The 23,860-nt window shown below is 46.6% G+C and overlaps 1 protein-coding gene across 1 annotated transcript in view; it reads left to right on the forward strand.

Moving 5' to 3' along the window:
- The window catches only part of RSBN1 (round spermatid basic protein 1), a 163,100-nt gene that overhangs the window by 46,696 nt on the left and 92,544 nt on the right, over positions 1–23,860 (forward strand). Inside the window, exon 2 of the mRNA XM_086923321.1 lies at positions 5,128–5,795. Within this exon, the coding sequence (XP_086779447.1) occupies positions 5,128–5,795 (668 nt within the window). The remainder of the gene's footprint in view (positions 1–5,127; positions 5,796–23,860) is intronic.

Consider the following 23,860-nt stretch of genomic DNA (forward strand, 5'->3'; position numbering starts at 1 on the left):
TGAGCCAGGACCCACCCACCAGCTCAGCGAACCCCAGCCAGGCCGCCAACAACCTCACGAAGTGGATCAGCAACTGCGCAAACGGCCTCGCCCCACTGAGGACCCCGCCTAGCAGACCCGGCAGCAAGAGAGCATCCTGGTTCACCGACGAACTCAAGAGCTCCTAGAAGAACTGCCGAGCCCTCGAGAAAGCATGGCGCAGAGACCCGACACCAGACAACATGACCGCCCTCAAGTTCGCCACCCGAAAACACCACCAACTGATCCACGCCACCAAGAGAACTGCTTTCAAGGTACAACTGGACAACAACGCACACAACAGCAAGGAACTCTTCACCATCGTCAAAGAGCTCTCCAACCCCAGCGCCGGAAACAACGACATCACCCCATTGCAAGACCTCTGCAACTCCCTCGCCTCCTACTTCCACAACAAGATCGCAGACATACACAACAGCTTCAGCACACAACCCACGCACCCCACGACCGCACCGATGCCCACCACCACCCCCCACCACCACCATCCGCGCCTGGACCCCGATCACCACCGAAGACACCATCAGTACGATGAACTCCATCCACTCCGGATCCCCAACCGACCCCTGCCCTCACCACGTCTTCAACAAAGCCAACGCTGTCATCGCACCCCATCTGCGAGACATCATCAACACCTCCTTTGACACCGCCACCTTCCCGGAGAGCTGGAAGCACGCCAAACTCAGCGCTCTACTGAAGAAACCATCAGCTGACCCCACCGAACTCAAAAACGACCGCCCCATCTCGCTCCTCCCGTTTCCGGCCAAAGTCATCGAGAAGACCGTCAACAAGCAGCTGGCTGCCTTCCACGAGTCGAACGGACCCCTCGACCTCTCGCAGTCTGGCTTCCGGGCCAACCACAGCACCGAGACCGCCCTCATCGCAGCCACTGACGACATCCGAACCCTGCTCGACATTGGAGAAACAGCGGCCCTCATCCTCCTGGACCTCTCCGCGGCGTTCGACACTGTCTGCCACCGCATCCTAGTGCAGCGTCTCAGCAACGTCGGAATCCAGGAGAAGGCACTAGAATGGATCATCTCCTTCCTCACCGGAAGAACACAGAGTCCGCCTACCACCGTTCAGATCAGAAGCCACCGAAGTCATCTGCGGCGTTCCTCGGGGCTCCTCGCTCAGTCCCACCCTCTTCAATGTCTACATGAGCCCCCTTGCGGCCATCGCACGCCAACACAACCTCAACATCATCTCCTACGCCGACGACACCCAGCTGATCCTCTCCCTCACCAACGACCCCGCCAGCGCTAACCTACACGAAGGGATGAAAGACGTAGCCGAGTGGATGATGGACAGCCGCCTGAAACCGAACTCAGACAAGACGGAAGTTCTCATCCTGGGCTCCTCACCCTCCGCCTGGGAGGACTCCTGGTGGTCCCCTCCCCTGGGCAGCGCACCCAAACCAACAGACGACGCACACAACCTGGGCTTCATCTTGGACTCCTCCTTCTCCATGACCAGACAAGTCAACGCTGTCTCCTCGTCATGCTTCAACATCCTGCGCATGCTACGTAAGACCTTCCGCTGGATCCCCACCGAGACCAGGAAGACGGTCACCCAGGCCCTCGTCACCAGCCAACTTGACTACGGCAACGCCCTCTACGCCGGAACCACGGCCAAGCTCCAGAAGAGACTCCAGCGGATCCAGAACGCTTCAGCAAGACTCATCCTCGACATCCCCCGACACAGCCACATCTCCGGACACCTGAGAGACCTGCACTGGCTCCCGGTCAACAAGAGAATCCCCTTCCGCCTCCTCACCCACGCACACAAAGCCCTACACAACCAAGGCCCAAGATACCTCAACAGCCGCCTCAACTTCTACACTCCCACTCGTCAGCTCTGATCGACCTGCAACGCCCTCGCCTCCATCCCCTGCATCCGAAGAGCCACCACAGGAGGAAGGTCCTTCTCTTACCTGGCCGCCAAGACTTGGAACTCCCTCCCGACCCACCTCCGCCTGACCCAAGACCACCTCGCCTTCAGGAAGCAGCTCAAGACCTGTCTGTTCGAGCAGTAGCGGACCCCCCCCCCCCCCCCCCCCCAATCGCCTTGAGACCCTCTGGGTGAGTAGTGCGCTATATAAATGTTCTTGATTGATTGATTACGGTGGCTGTGCTCCTTAAAAAACCAAAAGCTATTTCAGCTGAAGCAGCGCATGTCCGCTTGCAGTAAAAGAAACTCAATAAAGTAGATAGTGCTTACAGACTACGAAAGACAATGATGTAAGCCAACCTTTATCTTCCTTGGTCGGTCACTGTGTACTGTTGGTCTGTTTCTGTTTCGGTCTCTGTGCTTTCTGCCTATGTGGGGTAGGGTCATTGCCTGGCAGCCAAACCCTCAAACAGGGGGGAACTTTAGGGTGATGCAGCGAACTGGGCCACCTGACCAGGAACCGGGGCTCAGAGGGCAAAAGGGGAGGAATGGAGGGTGAAGAGCTCATCCTGACAGCTGCCAACGACAGAGAACCCGGATGACGATGGGGCTAAGGCTCCCAAAGGATAGGGGGGGGAGGGGGGCTAATGCAACGGGAGGGTGGAGTGGATGCAGAACTGAAGGGTGCAATGGATCACTGGAACCGGAAACTGCATGGAGAGCAGGAAACAAAGGGGACGAGGGCTAAGAGAACTGAGCGTGTAGGGGCCAAAGGAGCCGAAGGATGCTGGGGAGAAAGAGAACCGAGGGGTGTGGGGGCTAAGAAGACCCGAAGCAAAGTAAGGAGGCCCGAAGGTTCAGAAAACTGTGGAGACCAGGGACCCCCGGAATGAATTACCCTGAGGACCAGAAAACCAAATGGGGGAGGGGGGAGAGAGAGAGTGAGAGAGGGAGGGAGGGAGGGAGGGAGACGGAGAGAGGGAGAGAGGGAATTCATTATTTTTTATTGATATAGACCCAAATGGACGTGAGAAACGATATATGTAGCAAAATAAAAGAAAGATGCAGGGGGATAGAACCAAAGGTTGCAGAGAGAGAGAAAACTGAAGAGTCGATGCTCTAAGAGAGCGGAGGGAAAAAGTGAACCAAAGGGTACAGGAGGGCCATAGAACCAGAGGGCGCAAGGAGGGAGACAGGACCAGCGGGAGCAGAGATAGACCGCTCTAACAGGTCCCAGGAACCGAAGGGTGCAGGAGAAGTGAGCTGAAAGGTCTAGAGGCCCAAAGAACTTCATGGTGCCGGGAGAAAGAGAACCGAAAGGCGCAAGGGCCCCGAAAACCAAAGAGTGCTTGGGCCAAGCGAACTTAAGGGCCCAGTGGTGAAGAGAACCGACGGGTGGAGGGACTAAGTGAACCGAAGTGTGCAAGGGCCAGAGAACCAAAGAGTGGAGGGGTCTAGAGAACTTGAATGAGCAGGAGTCAAGGGAACCGAAAGTTGCTGAGGAGAGAGGCCCGAAGGGTGCATGGGCCCATTGAACCAAAGGGAGTGGGGCGACAGTCGAAGGGTGCAGGGCACAGAGAAAGGAAGGGACAGAGAGGGACTAAAGATCTGATGGCTCAAGTAAGAGAACGGTAAGATGCAGAGGGAGGGGGAGAGAGAACCCAAGGGTAGAGGGGCCTACCAGAGTGTGCAATGAAAGAGAGAGAGAGCGAGAGACGAATGGTGCGTGGGCACAGAGAAACAGAAGGTGTAGGAGGGAGACCGAAAAGAAGGCAGCAGGGAGAGATACATAAAGGGTCCCGAGAAGGAGGGCGCAGGGGCTAGGAGAACTGACGGACTCAGAGCATCGCATGTTGCAGGAAGTGGTACCAGTAAAACTACAAGGACCCTGAGGATAGAAGGTTACAGAGGCCAGGAGACTCGAAGGGTGTAGGTTAGGGGCACAGAGAACTGAAGCTTGAGGGCGAAGAGAAGCGAATGGCACAGAGAAAAGCATAGGGAGGAAACTGTACGAAAAAGGGTAGGGGCAAGGGAACCAAGGATTTGGGGAACAAGAATTCCGAAGGATGAAATGGCACAGAGAGCCAAAGGGTGCGAGGGCACAGAGAACCAGAGGGCGCAGAGATGCAGAGAACATAAGGAAGAAGAGGCGAGAAAAACGACTTTGGCAGGGAGAGAAGAACCGACGGCAGAGCAGATCCCAAGCTCCTGGAGATGCAGAGACTCAAGGGATGCATAGTTCAAAGACCCGAAATACGCAGAGCAGTACAGGCCAGCTCTGTTTCAAACAACGGCTCTGCAGTGCAAGTCCTGTTTTTAGTGCAGGCCCTTTTGTAAGTGCCTGCTTTGCCTCCTTTCTCTTCAGTGGACTAAAACCGAGCTGACGCACTTCCAAGATACCTTTCTGTTTAATCCCTTACAAGGTGTGTGGATCCCACGCTTGACCCCAGCGCTTAGCCTCTGTCAGCCACGAATACCCACACACACTTTCATATAAGAATTTGAAATGCATTTAGTCTCACATTTACGAAGAAAAAACATGCTTGCTGCCAGTGCATTGGCCGAAAAAAGGGAGGAAGCAGCACATAGAGGTAAAACAAGACCTCACATGAAAGTTGAAGGGAAATGTAATTCACTGATTATAAGCAGTGTAAGGCTACAACTCGTCCATTCTGAAACACTGTAAAACAGTAAAGCCCCAGGGGAGGGGGGAAACGCAAAAAGAGGAAGGCAATTCATTGAATAAGAAGCAAACACATGAGGTAGATAAAGCCAACCATTCATGAGCAGTGGCCTGACCGAAAGCACCATTGGAGTTGTGAGCAGTAGGTCTTTCATCAAAATATCCTTCTTAAGTGAGCAGTGGAAGAATACAATTCATCTTATCAAGTACAAGGTTAACCAGCTGTGGTTCATGTGGGAGGGGAGACCAACACAAAAATAGGAGGTAAGCCATTGGATAAAGAGCAAGCAACTGAAGACCATCTCATCATAAGCAAGACCGGACTCAAATCACACCTTATTTATTGTACTGTAGACAATAGTTCCTTCAAAAGGTAGGTAAAGTTATCTGTAGGTAAGCCCTAAAAAGTAAGCATAGAGTCTCTCGTGGTTTTCAGATGTTGAAAATGTGTTGTGTGTCCTTCTTTGTGTGAAAACATGCAAACAAATTCAGTTGACTATTTTTGTTTTTTTGTCTTGCAGAACTACCGAGTGAAAATGGAAAATCTCTCTTAACAGATGAGCTACTCATTAAGAAGATAAAGAAAAAAAAGAAGAAGAAACACAGGGAAGACATGAGGGGGAGGCGTCTCAAAATGTATAATAAGGAAGTGCAGACTCTTTGTGCAGGACTGACCCGCATCAGTCAAGATATGGAGAGCCAAGAAGCACAGAGCGATATTGAGGACAAGGAATCCAGTAGGTATCTTAAAGATGAACAGCTTTGCAGGTTGGATTTGGGCACACAAGAATACAGAGTCCCCCAGGGTGTGCAGATGCCATTCATGTCTCACCAAGACCACTGCATCCGTACCAATGTTTTAAAGTCTGGCACCAAATTTAACAATCTCATTCATGAAGAGCACCAGTCCAATGGTGGAGCTCCAGTTCTGCATGCCTACATGGACGAACTCTCATTTTTGTCTCCAGTGGAGATGGAGAGGTTTGCTGAAGAGTTCCTAGCTTTGACTTTCAATGAGAATGAAAAAAATGCATCCCGCTATGCATTAGCAATAGTGCATGGTGCAGCAGCGTACTTGCCAGACTTTCTAGATTACTTTGCATTTAACTTTCCCAACACACCAGTGAAAATGGAAATTCTGGGGAAAAAGGATATTGAAACTACAACCATTTCCAACTTTCACACTCAGGTGAGCAAGACTTCTGTTCGCTATAAAACAGCAGCACACACAAACGGAATGCATAGGTGTTCTTTATATAGCACTAACAGGTCCTGTAACAACTGTTTTTAGTGTTCTGAGATCTAAGCATACAAATGTACAAAAAGGAATTCTGGGATTCAGATAGTCTTGATGAACAGAGTGGGCCTTGTGCGCCACGCCTTTTAGATTGAAGCTTACCAGACTGCTCAGCTGTCTAGTTTGCTAAATACATCTTGGGTATATTCAGAAAGCTTCCCTGAGAGTGCATTCACCCGTTGCCTACCAGTTGCTTTGTGGTTTGTAACTCACATTTTCTGGGTTTCTGTTTCCTGGTTTTATTTGTTTTAGGGTATCCAGAGTAAGTTTTTCCCTCCCAAGGAGCAAAACCTTTTCATACTAGCTCTCCTTTTATTCGTCCTTGAGTGCTCCTTTTTGTAAACAGGCCTGTAAATCTGTTCTTATCCACCTGCTGTGCTTTCAAAAACAGTGGTCATTGTCCGGCTCCGTCTTCTGAGGGAGCTTGGCGTTTACATTTCTTTTTCAAACTGTTAGGATTTATTTGACAATCTTAATGAATACGGAGGGTAAAAAGGGTGTAATATATCAGATTTGGTTCATTCTGAAGTGTGTTGGAAACAATGAAAACCTAAACGTTTGCACATAATACATGCGTATCGCTAGTATCCGCTGGTTTGGTTTTTCCCCTCCCTTGTCATCCGTTGATCCCGTCTCTCATCTTCCTTTACAGTTCGTTGTTCAATAAAACCACAGTCTAACATGTAACAACAAAACAACCCCCCCCCCATACCTGGCATCGCTAATAAAGTACGTGTAAATAGTTTGGTCACCTCCTTATGGCCCATTTGGGTACAGATATCACAGTCCTAAGCAAACCTCTGGGCATCAAGGCAAATCACACAGTAATACAATATGGAACATTTGCACGCGTCCAATAGGGCACTACCCCGAAACAGGTCCATCCTCCCTGCCTCCGGCTGCATCCTCCTCGGAGCCAGACTCCCCAGGGGCAAACAATTCGGCACTGGTAGCCTCCGAGTCGTCGCTGGGCAACCCCTCAGCACACATCATTCTCCATGCTAGTAAGTCCTCCTGAAGCCTCTCATCCCGGCGTGTGCGCTGCATGTGTGTTTCCTCAGCCAAGCACCATTCCCTAACATCCCTAAGCCACAGGGATAACTCGGGGGGCCCTCTGCCCCATCCAAGTGATAGCCACGCGCCGCCTCGCCAATACCAGTAGCAGCTGCAGTAACTTATAGGACAAATTCCTCTTTTTGGGCTTGGGGACCAGGGCCAAGAGACAATGAAGCGGAGTCAGGGCAATTCGAAGGCCCCTTGACACGGCCAATATGCTCCTCCACCTCCCTCCAGAAGCCACCGACCCGCGGGCACTCCCAGGCCAAATGTAAGAATCCGGCCCTCCCCGCCCCACAACTGGGGCAGTTGTCCCGCCTATCTGCAGAGATACGGTTCAGGGAAACCGGGGTCATGTAAGTGCGATGTACAAAATTAAAGTGGATCAGTTTAAACCGCACATTGCACGACACTTTCCGAGACAGGAGGCCAATATGTTAGCGCTGTCCCGGCTCTAGAGCAATCCCTAGGTCCGCCTCCCAGGCTGCCCAGGACGGCGCGACCGGCGGGGCTGAATCCCGTCGCATGGCTGAGTACAGTAACGTGATCAGCCGCTTCCCTCTGCCACAGGAAAGAAGGATGTTTAGGGTGTGGGTCAACGGGGGCGCCTCTGGGTTGGGGCCAGGTCGCCCTTGCCATCTCCTGGAGTCCCCTATAGTTCAGGTATTGCCCCCTGCTCAGGTCAAAGGCTTCCGTAGCTTGCTCAAAGGACACGAAGGAGTCGTCTGGATAAAGGTCCGCCAGAGTCTCACATCCGCCGTCCCGCCAGTCCCGGAAACCTTCATAAGCTTCACCGGGGCCAAAATCCACACCGGCAGTTCCCTATGAAAGGGGCCCGCCGCAAGATTTTCTCGACAAACATCTGCCAGACCCCTGCGGCATGTCGCACTACATAGGGCAGGGCCTCGTCTGCTCCCCGTCCCTTCATCAGAGCCACCTGCAACGTTGTCTCGTCCGCCCTGCCCGTGACATGACTCTTTAAATGAAAGTTGTTCAGAATGGTTGGTTTTAGATGAGCCAAACATCAGTATGCACATGTCTTACGGAAGACAAAGAAAAAAATATATTGAACTCCCATAAAGTCCTCTAACTCTAGCTAACAAGCCAATTATGCAAACAAATATTGGCAACGCCGAACTCAGAAAAATCAATCACTTTTTCAAGATTGTACGTTACTTTCTTTGCATGAATGTTGGTCATTCAGTTATCGAGTATTTCTGTACCCACTTGGTGGCTCATTGCCTTCTATGTTTGTCTTTTTTTTGCAGCAGAAGGGTGCATATGTATGCCACGTTGCTGTTTATATTTGAATGTGTTGCTGTTACATTACCTGTATTCCTGTTAATATTTAACAACTAAAGTTCTTTGCGTATCCTTTCTTCAAGGGATATATTGCTCCTCTTTTTCTGTACTAAAATAATGTATGCTGTATAGCCATTTCTGAGATGAACAATAGTTAGTATGAGTTGATAATTTTTGGTTCATGCTTTTTAATTGCCTATTGTGCCAATGTTAGTCAACTTGTGAAATGTGTTTCTGTAAATGGGTCCATTGCTAGCTTACAGCAACGTGATCTAATTTTAAACACTCCTATTTCCAGGTACTGCACCCGGCAACTTGGCCAGTTCCAGGATGTTGTTCCTTTTTAGATCAAGCCTAGTGCAGGGAGAATGCGCTGCTCTAGCAGATGACCTTTTGGGATCAGTCTACACTTTTCAGACACGCGTGCATGTGGCGGCATCCATCTTGCGGAAGCGAGCAACGGCGTGCAAATTAGCATGGTGGATTTTCATTTTTGTGGGCGTCTTCCGTTCTGTGCGCTCCTCCCACCCCTCCCATCTGTTTTAATTCTCTTTGCTTTGACTTTTTTGTAGCCCCTCAAGCTACCCCCACTGACGCAGTACTTTTTTCCTAACTATTATTCCTCCTTTTTCCTTGGAGTTGTAATCCCTTTATTTTTTTTTACTTCGAGTTCAATTCTCCCAGTAGCGTGATTATTGGATAATTTTACAAGTAGCAGCGAAGTGTAAAATGTTAAGAAACTATTCCGTAAAACCTGAATGTGACCCATATGAAACCTCCCCGGCAGAAATAAAACTAGAAATGTCTCTCTGCAGAAAACACGAAAACTGAACTCATGTTAGTTAATAAAAAATCTCCTCGCAGCGGAAACTGTCTCTCCTTTAGCATTTGGGCATCAGCTGCTCGGGTTGTGGCAGTTTGACTGTTTATTTTCCATTGCTGCACAAAGCGCAGAAGTGATGGTGTAATTTCCCTTTTATCCGCCGCGCAGAGGTGGGAGGGGACAGTTTCGCAATCTCTGACTTGAGGCAGTTTACAAAGCAGCATGCAAGCCTCAGTAAAATATGAGACTTCGAGCTTAAATAAATGACTCGTTGTGCGGGTCAACAGTTTTGCAGCGTGAATCGTTCTGAATTCACTATGCTGTGCATTATTCCACGGTCTTGTGGTTGGGTCCGGATTCGTAGTCTCTTCTTTTTTTTTTTTTTTTTTTTTTTTTTTTTCGTAGCCCAGGTGGGCGTCAACGTCCCACCTTTGGTGTATTTCCGGTGACGTCGGCACGCTTCCAGCGGAAGCTCCCACTCCTGGGCGCCATCTTCAGGTTCTTTTTTCCGCTGTTGGGTCTGGATCGTTCCCGAAAGGGCTCCAGACATTTTTGGAGAAAGAAGAATAAAAATACGCACTTTTGCGTATAAATATTTGTATTTAGCATTAATACTGCACAAACATTCACAGACGTATTAATATAAACTTTGTTTAAGTTAAAGATTTTCCATAAGATTACATGTTCACCTCAATACAGTAACCTATTAATAAAATAATAACATATGGACATACAACTTTGATAACTATGAAATCATTTGAATTTATAAACAACTTAATTATAGAATTGTCATCGATAATTTTATAAGATCACATATATTTAACTTCGATTTTCTGTTTGATCTGCCGAAATCCATTCCCTTTCTCTTTCATTTTCTCAAATCAAATTAGAGATTATATTCCTTGAGGTAAACTATGTGGGATATTGTCAAATGTGTGCCTCAATCTCAGATGGCCTGTTAGGCACTCATGAAGTGCCTGCAAAGCTGTGCCAGTCATGTCAACAATAGTAGAAAATGAGCCAGAAATAATGTCAGAACCATGAACTATATAGTTCTATATTGTGCAACTACCAGATCACCATATGCCATATTGAGACTGACATTTTCAAGCTGTCCTCTCGTTCTATGAGCTGGGATGTCTTGCACCAACAACAGCCATAACTCTTCAGCAGAAAAAGACATTGGGGACCCAAGACCTTAGGGTATTGATTCAGATCTAAAGAGTTTCTCAACTTAGTACCCCACAACTACAATATCAAAAAGCCCAAAAAGATGAAAAAACAGCATCATGAAATCTGAATTACAAAACCTTTGAGCTGATGTCTACACTAGCACAAAGACAAAATTCACTTCTTCTTTTCATGCATAACCCAGAAGTATGACAAAACACATTCAAGACAACACTAGCCAGAAGCAAGGTTCTTAGAAATCCAAGGTGGTCAAAGAATCAATGTCACCACATTCTCCAATATCATTAGAAACCTCGCTATAAAGCTTACAGCAGGTGACCCATTATGAAGAAGGCCAGTGATGTGAACTTCTTGGCATTTGAATAGATTTTACAGTACCTTACAAAGCTTAAATAATTCAAAAGGCTAATATCTATTGAATCACCAGCATAACTAAAAAATATCACATCAAAAATAATTAGCAGTGTCACCACTATCAATATCTGTAAGCAGTAGGACTGAGCTTTTACACAGGATAAACATAAGGGTCCCTCCCATGCCACTCTGACAACCACACACTCTCACCATGTGGAATAAACCCAATTAAGTAAATATCACGAAAACACCAAACTTACTTTCAGCTCTATGACATGTCTCTACTGAAACACCATATTTCACTGCTTAATACCCTAATCCTATCTCTCAGCCATCATCTGGATCAGTCAACAAATCTAACACATTTTTAGAACCTTCTCCCACCCCAGCACAGCTCTACTCCAACCAAATCAGTAGGATGTATATTGCCTACTTTTTTGTGCTCTTCATATTCTGGTACTTTTAGGTTTTCATTTTCAGTTATAAAGACACATATACAGGTACCAAAGATAATTGAAAAAATAAAAATGGCTGAAGTAATAACCAGCATCGTGGTCTTTCTAGAAATCTTTGAGGGAGGATGGAAGATGTGAGGAAATAAGGGAACCAGTTGTATGAAAGTAATGTAAGAGGAAGTGCACAAGGAAACTGAGGAACACAAGAAGTAGGCATTAGTAGAAATGGAGAAAGAGAATACAGAGATACGACAATGAGGAGATCAGTGGAAGAGGTAACAAGCATTGGCATAGCCAAATAGGTCTCGCCTTTGGAACCTTATAAGTGTTTAGCCATGCAACAGTTGATGTTGTTGCACCAAGGATACTGTGCTGGATAACTAAACACTTATAAGGTCCCAAAGGCGAGACCTATTGGCTATGCTAATGGTTCTGCAGCACCGTGAGGTCCTTTAAATGGCAATAGTGTTATACAAATATCATCATTCCACTGCATACCAAAAAAGAAAAAGTACAAAACATTGTCATTTTAAACGCCAAGAGCTCTAAATTTCACAAATGCGAGACCGTTTGCATTGAGAATGCTTGTTCCAGTGAGGAGTAAAGACCCAAATAGCGATAGCATCTAGTTAACCACTGTATCTTCCAGATGTGAATATCTGCTATAACTTGGTCAGTAAAACACTAGTATTTCTTAATTCCTTTCTCCACTCGACATGTACTGGTTTTGAGCTTCTTGGTAGCATTTGGTCATATCCAATATGGTTCATTGGTTCAATATTTAGAAAGGTATATCTTTCTATGTTAACATATTCAAAGGAACAGTATGTTCAAGGCATATGAGCTGTAGATCATATGCTTTATCATAGATCGCCATCTGGTGTTGGGTTCGGATGTTTGTACTTTGTTTTTGTTTGAAGAAGTCTTTGCAGTCACGAGGTAGGTGATAGTGCGCATGGACATCGACTCCATCCCCAGATAGTTTTTTTTCCGCCGTCTGGTTCGGATGTGTATTGCTGCGGTTCGGTATAGTTTTCGAACCCCTTTGACACGCAATCCTCTACCCTCAACGATATTGTCTATAGATCGCGGTTTCCCATTCGACGTGTATCATGTAAAATCTGAAACCCTTCGATCGGGATCTTCGAGGCAGGTCGTCGGGCCTACTTGTGCCGACCACGCTGGCCGTCGATGGAACGGACTCCATTCAAGCTATGTCCGAGATAAGTTACCACACACCGACTTGCACGAGGTCTGCAACCTCTGCTTATCCCCAGAACACGACAAAAAGGACTGTGAAGCATGTCAATCATTCCGATCGAAGAAGACCATTCGTGATTGTCTGGCTCGATGCCAGACCTCTTCCGCGAAGTCTGATTCCCACCGTCCAGAAGCAGAGGAAGAAGAACTGGTCTCCGAAGCAGATTCTGACATAGAAGAAGAACTTACCATCACTGCAGGTCAACGTACCGCGAGTACAGATCCCCATGTGCCCAGTCACCCAGAATCTAAGGCCCCGGTATCCCTTTCGCCCTCGGGCTCAGGTCGGCCCGAGAGAAAGTTTCAGATGCCCTGCCCTCCGGCTCGGCTACAAAACACAAACCTTCAGTCTTGGGCTCCAGCCAGCCCCATTCCGGTGCCAAACCAACACCTTCGGCACCAAAACACAAACAGAAGGCTTTGCCAGTCTCCACAACACCGCCACTGAAGATACCTTCGACACCAAAGTCCTCCGAACCAAAGCCCCCCAAGCACAAAGACCCAGAGCCTAAAGCCTCCACACCTAAGGCTTCGAAGTCTAAATCCACACCTAAAGGCTCGGAGCAAAAACTCTAGCGTCGAAAACTCCAGAGCCGAAACCTACTACTCCAAGTGTTCATAGCCTAAACCTGCTAAAAAAGCCCTCAGACTTAAAACACTCAACACCTAAAGACTCTCAGCCTAAATCGTCAACGCCGAAATGAACCCCATCCAAAGAACCTCGCCTCGAAGAGTCACCTTTGGATCCCAAACAAAAAAGACTAAGCATTGACCCTAAAACTGGACACCTCCGGGTCATTCTTCCTAAAAAAAACAGAAGCTGGATCTCAGAGGATCATTCTATACCCCAGAAGAAAAAGGACATGGGTACTAACCCTTCTCCCACTTGCATACCTCCCTCTCCTCCTCCTAACCCAAACTTGATCATTACACCTAAAATTCACCCCCACCTCCACTATCACCTGACACCCAGGATGAGGACGGGGATCGAGATGAAGACCATAACGTGCCACAGGATGAGGACATACCACAGGACGAGGACATACCACAGGACCCTGATCCCTGGGACAAATATGGTAAAGATCCAGACTATGATAACGGCCCGACCCGTATCCCTCCAGGCCCTCCCCATCTGATGATAACATTGGGTATGTCCAACTTATTAACAAGGCTGCCCAATACCATGGAGTGGAGCTTCATACAGACACTCTAGATGAGGATTTCTTCCTTGATTCACTAACACACTCACAAAGGTCTACTCATACTTTACCTTTTGTCAAGGGCTTGTTAAAGCATTCAAATGAGGTATTCAACGACCCAGTCAGGGCAAGAATACTCACACCTAGAGTAGACAAAAATACAAGCCCGCTCCTACAGACCCAGCATACATTAAAGGTCAGTTGCCCTTAGACTCTCTGGTAGTGTCCAACGCTTGCAAGAGAGCTAACTGCCACACTACGGGTGACGCCCCCTCCTCCTGACAAGGAGTCCAAACTCATTGATGCCTCAGGCAAAAGAGTGGCTTCTCAGGCTGCTAATCACTGGTGTATTGCCAACGCTCAGGCTCTATTAGCACGTTATGATAGGGCTCACTACGATGAGTTAGAAAAACTCATGCAACACTTGCCAGATGAGTACAAAACCAAAGCCAACAACCTCATTCAGGAAGGTAAGCTTATCACCAATACTTCCATTAAGTGCATACTAGATGCAGCAGACACAGCATCTCATGCCATTAACACTAGCGTACTATTGCGCAGTCACGCTTGGCTTCAAATCTCCAGATTCAAGCAGGAGGTACAGTCTTCCATACTTAATCAACCTTTCGATAAAGATCATCATTTCGGCCCAGCTGTCGACACATCCCTAGAAAAGATGAAAAAAGATACAGAAACTGCAAAGTTCATGGGGGCTATAATTGCCTTCTACCAGAGAGTCCTTTCGCTGCTCATTTTATAGGGTTCGCTCAAAAACAATGTCCACAGATAATCCCTCCTCCTCTTACAAGGGCTAATCCCCCCTCTTCCAGAGGTTATTTCCGAAGAGACTAAAGGGGAAATAATAATAAGTAAAAAGGCAGCGGTAACCCCACCCACACTTTCCCTGCCAGCAAACAGTGACTTACCTCCACGGCCCTTGATCATTCCACTCCTGTCGTGGGATGTCTCTCACAGTTCCTACCTGTCTGGAATTCAATCACCTCAGAAAAGTGGGTAAGACCAATTCTCCAGTATGGTTACTGCCTGGAACTTACCAGCACTCCCCCAAATAGTCTTCCAAAACAACGTGTTATGTCACCAGAACATCTCACACTCCTGAATCAAGAAGTTCTTTCTGTTAAAAAAACATGCAATAGAACCAGTCCCATTGCATCATCAGGAGACAGGAGTGTACTCCCTGTACTTTCCAATTCCCAAAAAGGACGGCTCTCTCAGGCCTATTCTAGACCTCAGACAGCTAAAACTGTACATTCAATCAGACCACTTCCATATGGTCATACTCCAACAGGTTGCTTCTGCAAGGCGACTTTCTATCCACTCTGGATTTGAAGGATGCCTACTTCCATATTCCTATTCACCCAGCTCACAGAAAGTATCTCCGGTACTTGGTGGTCGGGTAACTACAGCACCCAGAGTATTCACCAAGTGCCTTGCAGTAGTTGCAGCTCTTTTAAGAAAACATATGTATGTCTTCCCTTACCTGGACGACTGGCTAATAAAAGCTAAGTCACAGCACAGCTGCATAATCCACACTCACAAGACAGTTAAGCTGCTTCACGACTTGGGGTTCACTGTAAACCTCGCCAAGTCTCGCCTGCAGCCACCCATCATGCAAGCGTATCTAGGAGCTACAATGGGCACTTGCAAAGCCCTAGCATACCCCAATCCAGTCAGGATATGCAACATGCTAAATCTCATATCACAATTTCAGTCCCGACACTCACTACCAGCCCGAGTGTTCTTGCAGTTGCTCGGAATGATGGCTTCTTGCATTCTAATTGTCCCTTACACAAGGCTTCAAATGCGTCCCCCACAGGAATGCTTAGCAAGTCCGTGGAACCAGGCTCAAGGTCGGTTAACAGATCTGATGTTGGTAGACGGCTTCACCCATCGCTCTCTGCAGTGATGGAATACACAAAACCTTTCCACAGGGCGGCCATTTCTCAACCCAGTTCCACAGATAGAGCTAACGGCAGACTCATCGCTCACTGGTTGGGGAGCTCATCTGCAAAAACCTACTATTCAGGCCATGTGGACCCTACAACTGAAAAAACTCCACATTAACCACCTAGAACTACTAGCGATTTTTCTGGCATTGAAAGTTTTTCCAACTGCATCTAGTAGGCAAAGCTGTCTTAGTCCGTACAGAAAACATGACAGAAATGTACTACATACAAAAACAGGGAGGGCACATTCTCTACAGCTTTCACACCTAGCTCCAAGCATTTGGAGATGGGCCATACCCCAAAAAAGATATCTTCTTTCAGAACACCTCCCAGGAGTAAACCACCAGATTGCAGATCTGCTCAGCCGTCAAAGACAACAGATCCACGAATGGGAACTATATCCTTAAGTTCTTCTCCCATTCTTCCAAATGTGGGGCTACCCAGAAATAGATCTGTTCGCCACACACCTCAATACAAAATGCCCAAACTTCGCGTCCAGGTATCCACACCCCTTGTCCAAAGACAATGCGCTATGGAAGAATTGGTCAGGGACATTTGCTTACACTTTTCCACCTCTTCCGCTAACTTCATTGGTGGTTCGGAAGCTCAAGCAACATTCCCTCACAATGATCCCAGTTGCTCCCTCATGGGCTTGACAACCCTGATTCACAACCCTGTTGGAACTATCAGTAGTTCCTCATCAAAAACTGCACCTGTCCCCCAAGGTTCTCACTCGGAATCAAGGAGAGATAAGACATCCAGTCAACTCAACCTTGCGATCTGGCACCTGAAATCATAGTTTGGCTACCTTAATCTCCTGCTAGACTGCATGAACGTCATTAAAGAAGCTAAACACCCTACCACTAGAGCATGCTACGCAGCAAAGTGAAAACTACCGTATTTTCCGGCGTATAAGACGACTTTTTAACCCCTTAAAATGTTTTGGAAAGTCGGGGGTCGTCTTATACGCCGGGTGTGAAATTTGAGAGTATGTTTTCATGCGTTTTTACATAGCGCGGACTTCACCCGAAGGTGTCAGACCGCTTCTCAATAGGAAATGGTGCATTACAGGAGGAAAAAGTGACGTGTGCAAGTAGAGGTACGGTATAATACTGCAATAAATGGAGGGCACTCAAACACAAGAACTAACGTTACGTAGGCGATGGGGGCACTGTGGAAGTATCAAAAGCAAACCCACTGAAAGTGGATCTGAAAGAGGGAAATAAATTACAGTTACGGTACCGGTAATCTAACAATACTAATGTGGATAATGGCAATGTACAACACAGGGAAGTGGGGTGCACATCTGGTGAGGACATTCTATGATCCAATATGACAGCATTCACATTACATTTTGAATTGATTTTGGATGAAATGCCAAAGAAAGGATATCAAGTACCGTAAACCAAATATCAGAAAGAATGCTTTGGGTGCAAATCTTATGCACAATTCTCCAAATGGCTATGCAGGACTGCGTTGGAAGTGGGGGTAGTCTTATACGGCGAGTACAGCACTAAACCTACATTTTATCAAGAAAAGTAGGGGGTCGTCTTATACGCCGGGTCGTCTTATACGCCGGAAAATACGGTATTGGTAATCTACTGCACAAACCATCAAATCAACCCACTAGATATTTCAACCCAAAACATCATTTGCTACCGGTTATACCTACAGCACTCTAATTTAGCAGATACATCTATAAGTTTACATATTGCTGCAATAGCGGCTTATATACAAAACAGACAACACTTGTGTTTGTTTCGAGTACCTGCTATCCTCCAAGCTTTTTTGGAAGAACTTAGTAGAATCATCACTCCTGGACTTCCACCTTCTCCAGTGTGGAATCTTAATATGGTCCTTACAAGACTCATTGGTCCACCATGTGAGCCTCTACTCAAATCTGAACTACAGTTTTTCACTTGGAAAGTAGCCTTCCTTATAGACATCATATCTCTTAGAAAAGTTGGTGAGCTCCAGCCGCTAACCATACAAGAACCTTTTTTACAAATTCACCAAAACAAAGTGGTTCTTAGGACTAATCCCAAACTTTTACCCAAAGTCGTTTCTGCCTTCCTTCTCAACCAGTCGGTTGAGCTACCCATCTTTCTTCCTCAACCAGACTCTTCAATCAATCAATCAAAGACATTTATAGAGCGCACCACTTACCCGTCGGGATCTCAGGGCGCTGGGGGGGGGGGGGGGGGGGGGGGGGGGGGCGTTACTGCTCGAACAGCCAGGTCTTGAGCTTCTTCCTGAAGGAGAGGTGGTCTTGGGTCAGGCGCAGGTTGGGAGGGAGGGAGGGAGTTCCACACATTAGATGTAGAAAGAGCACTACTATATTTCATTGAAAGAACTAAATCCTTTTTAAAAACTAAACAACTTTTTGTTGCGTTTTAGCCACTGCATAAAGGCAATTCCGTATCCAAAGCAGGCATTGCAAGTTGGATAGTTAAGTGCATCCAAATATGCTACATTAAGGCTAAACGTACATTAACAATTCCCCCCTAGGGTGCACTCTACACGCAAACTAGGGTCATCTATGGCATTCTTAGGAAACATACCCCTAGATGACATCTGCAAGGCTGCAAAATGGTCTACACCACACACATTCACAAAACACTATTGAGTAGATGTGTTAGCAAAACAACAAGCTAGTGTGGGTCAGGCCGTTTTAAGAACATTATTTCAAACCACAGCAACAGATACAGGTCAGCCACCACTTTGGAGATAACTGCTGTGTAGTCTATGCCAAAGCATAGCCCAGCTCCTATGCCTCGAACGGAAAATGCAACTTATCCAGTATGCATCTGTTCATATAGAGCTGTAGAGTCATGTGCGCCCACCGGGGTACTTTTATCTGTTGCAGTATCATCTAACATGGACATCTCTTTCTACTCTTACTAACGCCATCCTCACCCTTACCGCAAAACAATCTGGGGATGGAGTCGATGCCCATGCGCACTATCACCGAAAGGAAGAGTCACCTACCTTGTGACTGCAAACACTTCTTCGAAAAAAAACAAGTGCAAACATCGGGACCAAACACCAGATGGTGATCTATGCTAAAGTATATGTCTCATCTTCCGTCAAACATCGTGGGCAGGCTTCGGTTCTAGCCGCGTCGATCTACTACTCTGCCAATGGAAGGGATTCCTTTTCAATTCTATCCCAGGTGCCACTCTAAGTACCCTTGAACCGATTTATACCAGGTATGTAACTTGTGCTTATCACCGGAGCACAAGGAAGAAGACTGCGAGGCTCAGGTTGTAAAAGATTCTTCGAGATCGTCCGGTTCGACGACGAGAAGTGCAGCTCCAAGGCACTCAACAGACTTCAGCTATCTTCTGAGAAGAATCCGAACAGGAAGAAGCGGCAGCTGCGGAAGAAGAGGAGGCCTTCTCGGTCCCAGAATCGGATTCCGACCTCAAGATAGAGTTGGAGTCAGAAGACATTCCAGCGGGACAGGGTGTCGTGAGTACCAAAACCCCGTAACCCAAAAACTATCTTTTACCAAAGATAAGGCTTCAGCACCACCTCTGCCTTCAGACAGCACCGAGACGATGTTTCTAAAGCCCCGCCCTTGAGCCTGGTAGTGAAACAAGGGGTCAAGCCTTCCAGCCCGGGATCGAGCCGAGACAGTCAATCTTCGGACCGAAAGCATTCCGCTTCGAAAGACAAATCTGGTTCGGAGCCTATATCCTTAGTTTTGAAACAAAAGTCTGCTTCGGATCCAAAACCTTCCGCTTCCAAGGACAAGAAAGACCAGTCCGGTTTGGCACCGAAACTTTCGCTGCCGAAATCGAAAGAAGATATTGCAGATCCCCCTGGAACCAATTTAAGACATTATGAAGGACAGATTGGATCCAAAGCAGAAAAAGCTTTACATCAATCCAGACACTGGACTTAAATTAGCCAAAACTCCTTCCAAGAGGAAAGTCAGTTCAGAAGGCACTGATACAAGATCCCCCTTTAGAAGAAGGCCATTGTTACAAGTCCTATCCATCCTACTTTGCCATTCCCCCACCACCTCCATCCACCATCTTCACCTTTACCAATACTGCCAGGTTCAGAACCATAGGGATCTTCTCACACACAGCCTGATTTAGGAGATGGGGATGATGATGATGATGACCATGTTCCTTTACCTACAGATCTGTTGGATGATTATAATATCTATCAACCCGTGAATAATGATCCAGACCTATACCCTGCAAAACCCTCACCTCCAGATGATAATGTATCCTATCTAGAGTTAATTTCCGTGGCAGCCGCATATCAAGGGATTACACCGCTTTAAAGAGGCCTTAGACGATTTTTTTTATTTCAGACACTAGGGTCTACGCACAGAGTTAGTCATAGTCTTCCTATGTTAAAAGGCATGATGAGACAGGCAGATGACATTTTTAAGGACCCTGTTTGTGCACGCACAAATGTTAACACCTAGGGTTGATTACAAATATAAACCATCACCCTCTGATCTGTTTTTTATTAAAGAACAGCTCCCTCTAGATTCCCTGGTAGTTTCCAACGCTTGTAAAAGAGCGAACTCCCAGACTTCTGGGGATGCACCTCCCCAAGTAAAGAATCTAAGTTCATTGACACACTGGTAAAAGGGTAGCAGCTCAAGCTGCTAATCACTGGCGCTTTGCCAACACGCAGAAACAACAGTTGGACAGAATGCAGAACAATGTCATACATTCACCCCAGTACAGAGATCTGGGCCTAAATCCATCGTTTTTTTGCTCTCCACACTACCCTATTGCCCGAAACCGGTCCTAAAATGCTTGTTTCCAGTCCAGGGAGGACCTGGCTTAGCAGTTCGGGCTGCACTGTTCCCATGGGGCACAGGGTCAAGACTGTTTTGTATATGGCTGGGTTCAAACTGGAATGGCATGGTGAGCAAAAAAGCTATGGATTTAGGCCCAGATCTCTGTACTGGGGTGAATGTGTGACATTGTTCTGCATTCTGTCCATCAATTGTTGTTTTTGCATTTGCTAACACGCAGGGCCTATTAGCTGAGTATGAAAGGGCACACTGGGATGAGATGGAAGGTCTACTTCAGTACCTCCCAGAAGAGCACAAGAGAAAGGCACAAGAACGAGTTCAAGAAGGGAAGTTAATTTCTAACTCTTCTATTAGATGTGCTCTTGATGCTGCTGACACTGCAGCAAGAGAAGTTAACACCTCATTCTCTTACGTAGGCATGCTGGCTTAGAATTTCAGGCTTTAAACTGCAACAGTCTATTTTAAATACTCCTTTGAACAAACCTCACCTTTCTGGACCTCGGGTTGATAAGGCTTTATAAAATATGAAAAAAGACACAGATGTGGCGAAATCCATGGGCGCACTTCAGACTCCTTCAAGTAGAGGCTCCTTTCATCGCTCTTTCTATAGAGCAGGGTCTAAAAGGACATCCTCAGACCCTAACACTCCCTCGTACAAGTCCAACATGCAACCGTTTTCCGGTAGAGGCTTCTTTAGCGGAGGATACAGAGGAAACCAGTTTACGGTAGGGGTAAGGGCACACCAACTTGTAACTCCCCTTCCCCCAATAAGCAGTGACTTGGCTACGCTTCTGCTCTCCTCTACTATTTAATCAATGCCTGACACGCATCGGGCGTGCCAAAGGCAAGCCCGTTTGTGCCCGTCCGCGCCCAGCCGTCGTCAGGAGCCAGGACCCCTGCATGTTTTATATCCGATTTAGGAATCTAGCAGAAATATTCTTAGACCAACCTGGAATTCCTTGATATTAGACGGGCAATTTGGCTAAATGCACTAAACATCCATGTGACACTCCTGGGCCTTTTCCTGTTATGGAGGGACCCTTCACGTGCAGGTCCTGCAAATTTCAAAGCTTGAAGCTGGAACAGAAGCAATTAGGTTCTTTGATATGACTCAGGCAAGGGTAAACACCCCCCCCAATGTAGCCACTCTTTCCCTGAATTCACGAGAAAATTATACTGGCAGATCTGCTCAAGGCTGGAACAGCTTTCTGTGCAATGTCCGATCTCTGCCCAAGCATGCCGTTGAAATTTGTGATCTACTTGCCTCCCAAGTATCCCGATCTTGGATTCTTGACTGAAACCTGGCTTAAACCTAGCTCTACCTCTGATATTGCAGTGGCTCTCCCTGAGGGATACTGTATTCAAAGGTGGGATAGACAACCTAAGGTGGGTGGAGGTATAGCCATCATCCATAAAGGCTCCATCAAAGTAGCTATACTCTAGCAACGTTGTAATGACAAAATTAACATTCTTGTCTTTAGAATGGATTTGCTTCCCCATCATAACTGGAAAGGCGCCCTCATATATCAGCCCTCAGACCTCCTCCTTGATTTCTCGCTCCAACTAATGAATCAATTACCCCTCATATCATCTCTACTAAAAAAAAATCCTGCTATTAGGGGACTTCAGTGTACAGAGTGAGAGCACTGCCAATCAAGATGCCTTCCATGAGGATAACCAGCTCTCCACTACACTTTACCGTAAACCAGCAGAACGGAATTCACTGTTACTGTACAATAGCCACCATCCACGGGGATGTAGGGACAACCTACCTGTAGGACAATTCCTACGGATACGCCGCAATTGTACCAAAAGAGAAGACTATTTCAAGGAATCAGAAGACTTAAGTGCCAGACTATTGGAAAGGGGGTATCCGCGACGACTAGTCAAGAGAGCCCAAAAACGGGCATGGTACAGCCCTCGTGAAGAACTTCTAACTACGCATGAAAGAGAAGATGAGGCGATGGATAAGATGATTTGTGTAACTACATTTTCAGACAAAGTAATGGCATACGCAAAATTATTAATAGCCATTGATTGCTGAGGACATCTGCCAACCTCAATTTCCTATGCACTCTTTCAAGAAATCAAAGAGCATAAAAGATCATGTAGTGTGCTCCTTTCTGGATGCCCCAGAACCACCGACCATACAAACTATGTGGAACCTGCCCGTGGCCATTGGCCATTTTAGGTGTGGGAACTGCAAGGCTTGCCCCATGTGTGTACAAACCAAACAATTTTTGTTACAAACACCACACCATAGACCTGAAAACATTTACAAATTGTAACACTAACGGTGTTATCTACTGTATCACGTGCCCATGTGGTTTGGCCTACATAGGGCAAACACAACAGAAGATCAAAGCACGTATTCTGCAGCACCAGAGCAGAATTAAATGTGAGGTCTTAGGCGCACCCTTAGTTGAACATTACAAGAGCACTGGACATGCAGTAGAAGAAATGCAATGGGTTGTCCTTGAAAAAGTATCCCTAGGCCCAAGGGGTGGTAATATAGGCTCTCTCCTCATTGTGAGAGAAAGTAAATGGATGACCCGTTTTGATAAATCTTGAATGGTTTAAATGAACAGGATGCCAGTTATGCCCAACTAGCGTGTCTCCATTAAAAAGTCATTAAGTGTTTAGGTTTGTAATGAAATTGTATCTACTTCGTTGTTCTCTCCTTCTGTGCCCCTTCACAGATGAACATACAGAAATGTAATGAAATGTTTATACATTATCTCCACCTTGTAATTGTATATGTTCTTTTGTTTGACAGCCGCACATACCCCATAATAATGCATATGTTGTATATCAATTAGATATACATTGTAGGTCCTGCGTACCCATCAGCCTATCTATTCACTTTGCCATCAATAGATTGCATTGGAATACTTGCATATTAAATGATAATATCTAAGCCACAACAATCCACGTTAGTGTCATGAGCATGAATAGCGAGCCAGTCTTTCTTCTATGGCTTTGTGAGGAACGGGCTGACACCGGCAACGTGACCTGCCGGTATCTAGCTAGTGCAGGCACACGCGTGTATGACGCGCGTTATCTCCACTTTAAATCTGCCATATTGCCCCGCCCGCATTCTCCTTGACTAATGCGTATGAGAAGTTCTCCGGCCCCGTCCTCCGTGGTGAGTAATGTAGTGTAGGTCGTGGCGAGAGGCAATTTTTGTAAAGGAGAGGTGAATCTATGCCTTACTGAGCCACCATTTCTTTTACATATTTAGATTGATGCTCGGAATTGGCCAAGATGGTCTGCCGCTACACTCGCGGTGAGTGTAATTTTGAATCTATTCCTTTTACCAATCTGCCTATAAGACACGGGACATGTTTGTGATTGAGCCCTTTGTGCCCCTTTAGATTTTTACACGGGAACGGCAAGGTCCCTTTATCGTTAATAATATCAACGCACGAGGAGGCTTTTGATTACTTTGAACCCTCGGGTAATTATATTATGCCTTGGCCTTGTTTTTAGATTTCTCTGTAACCATCACCATGTGGAGATTGCTGGGACCTCTACTACAAAGATAATTGATAACAAGCTAGGGAT

This window comes from Lissotriton vulgaris, chromosome 5, assembly GCF_964263255.1.
Source record: "Lissotriton vulgaris chromosome 5, aLisVul1.2, whole genome shotgun sequence".
In the NCBI taxonomy this organism is placed as follows: domain Eukaryota; kingdom Metazoa; phylum Chordata; class Amphibia; order Caudata; family Salamandridae; genus Lissotriton; species Lissotriton vulgaris.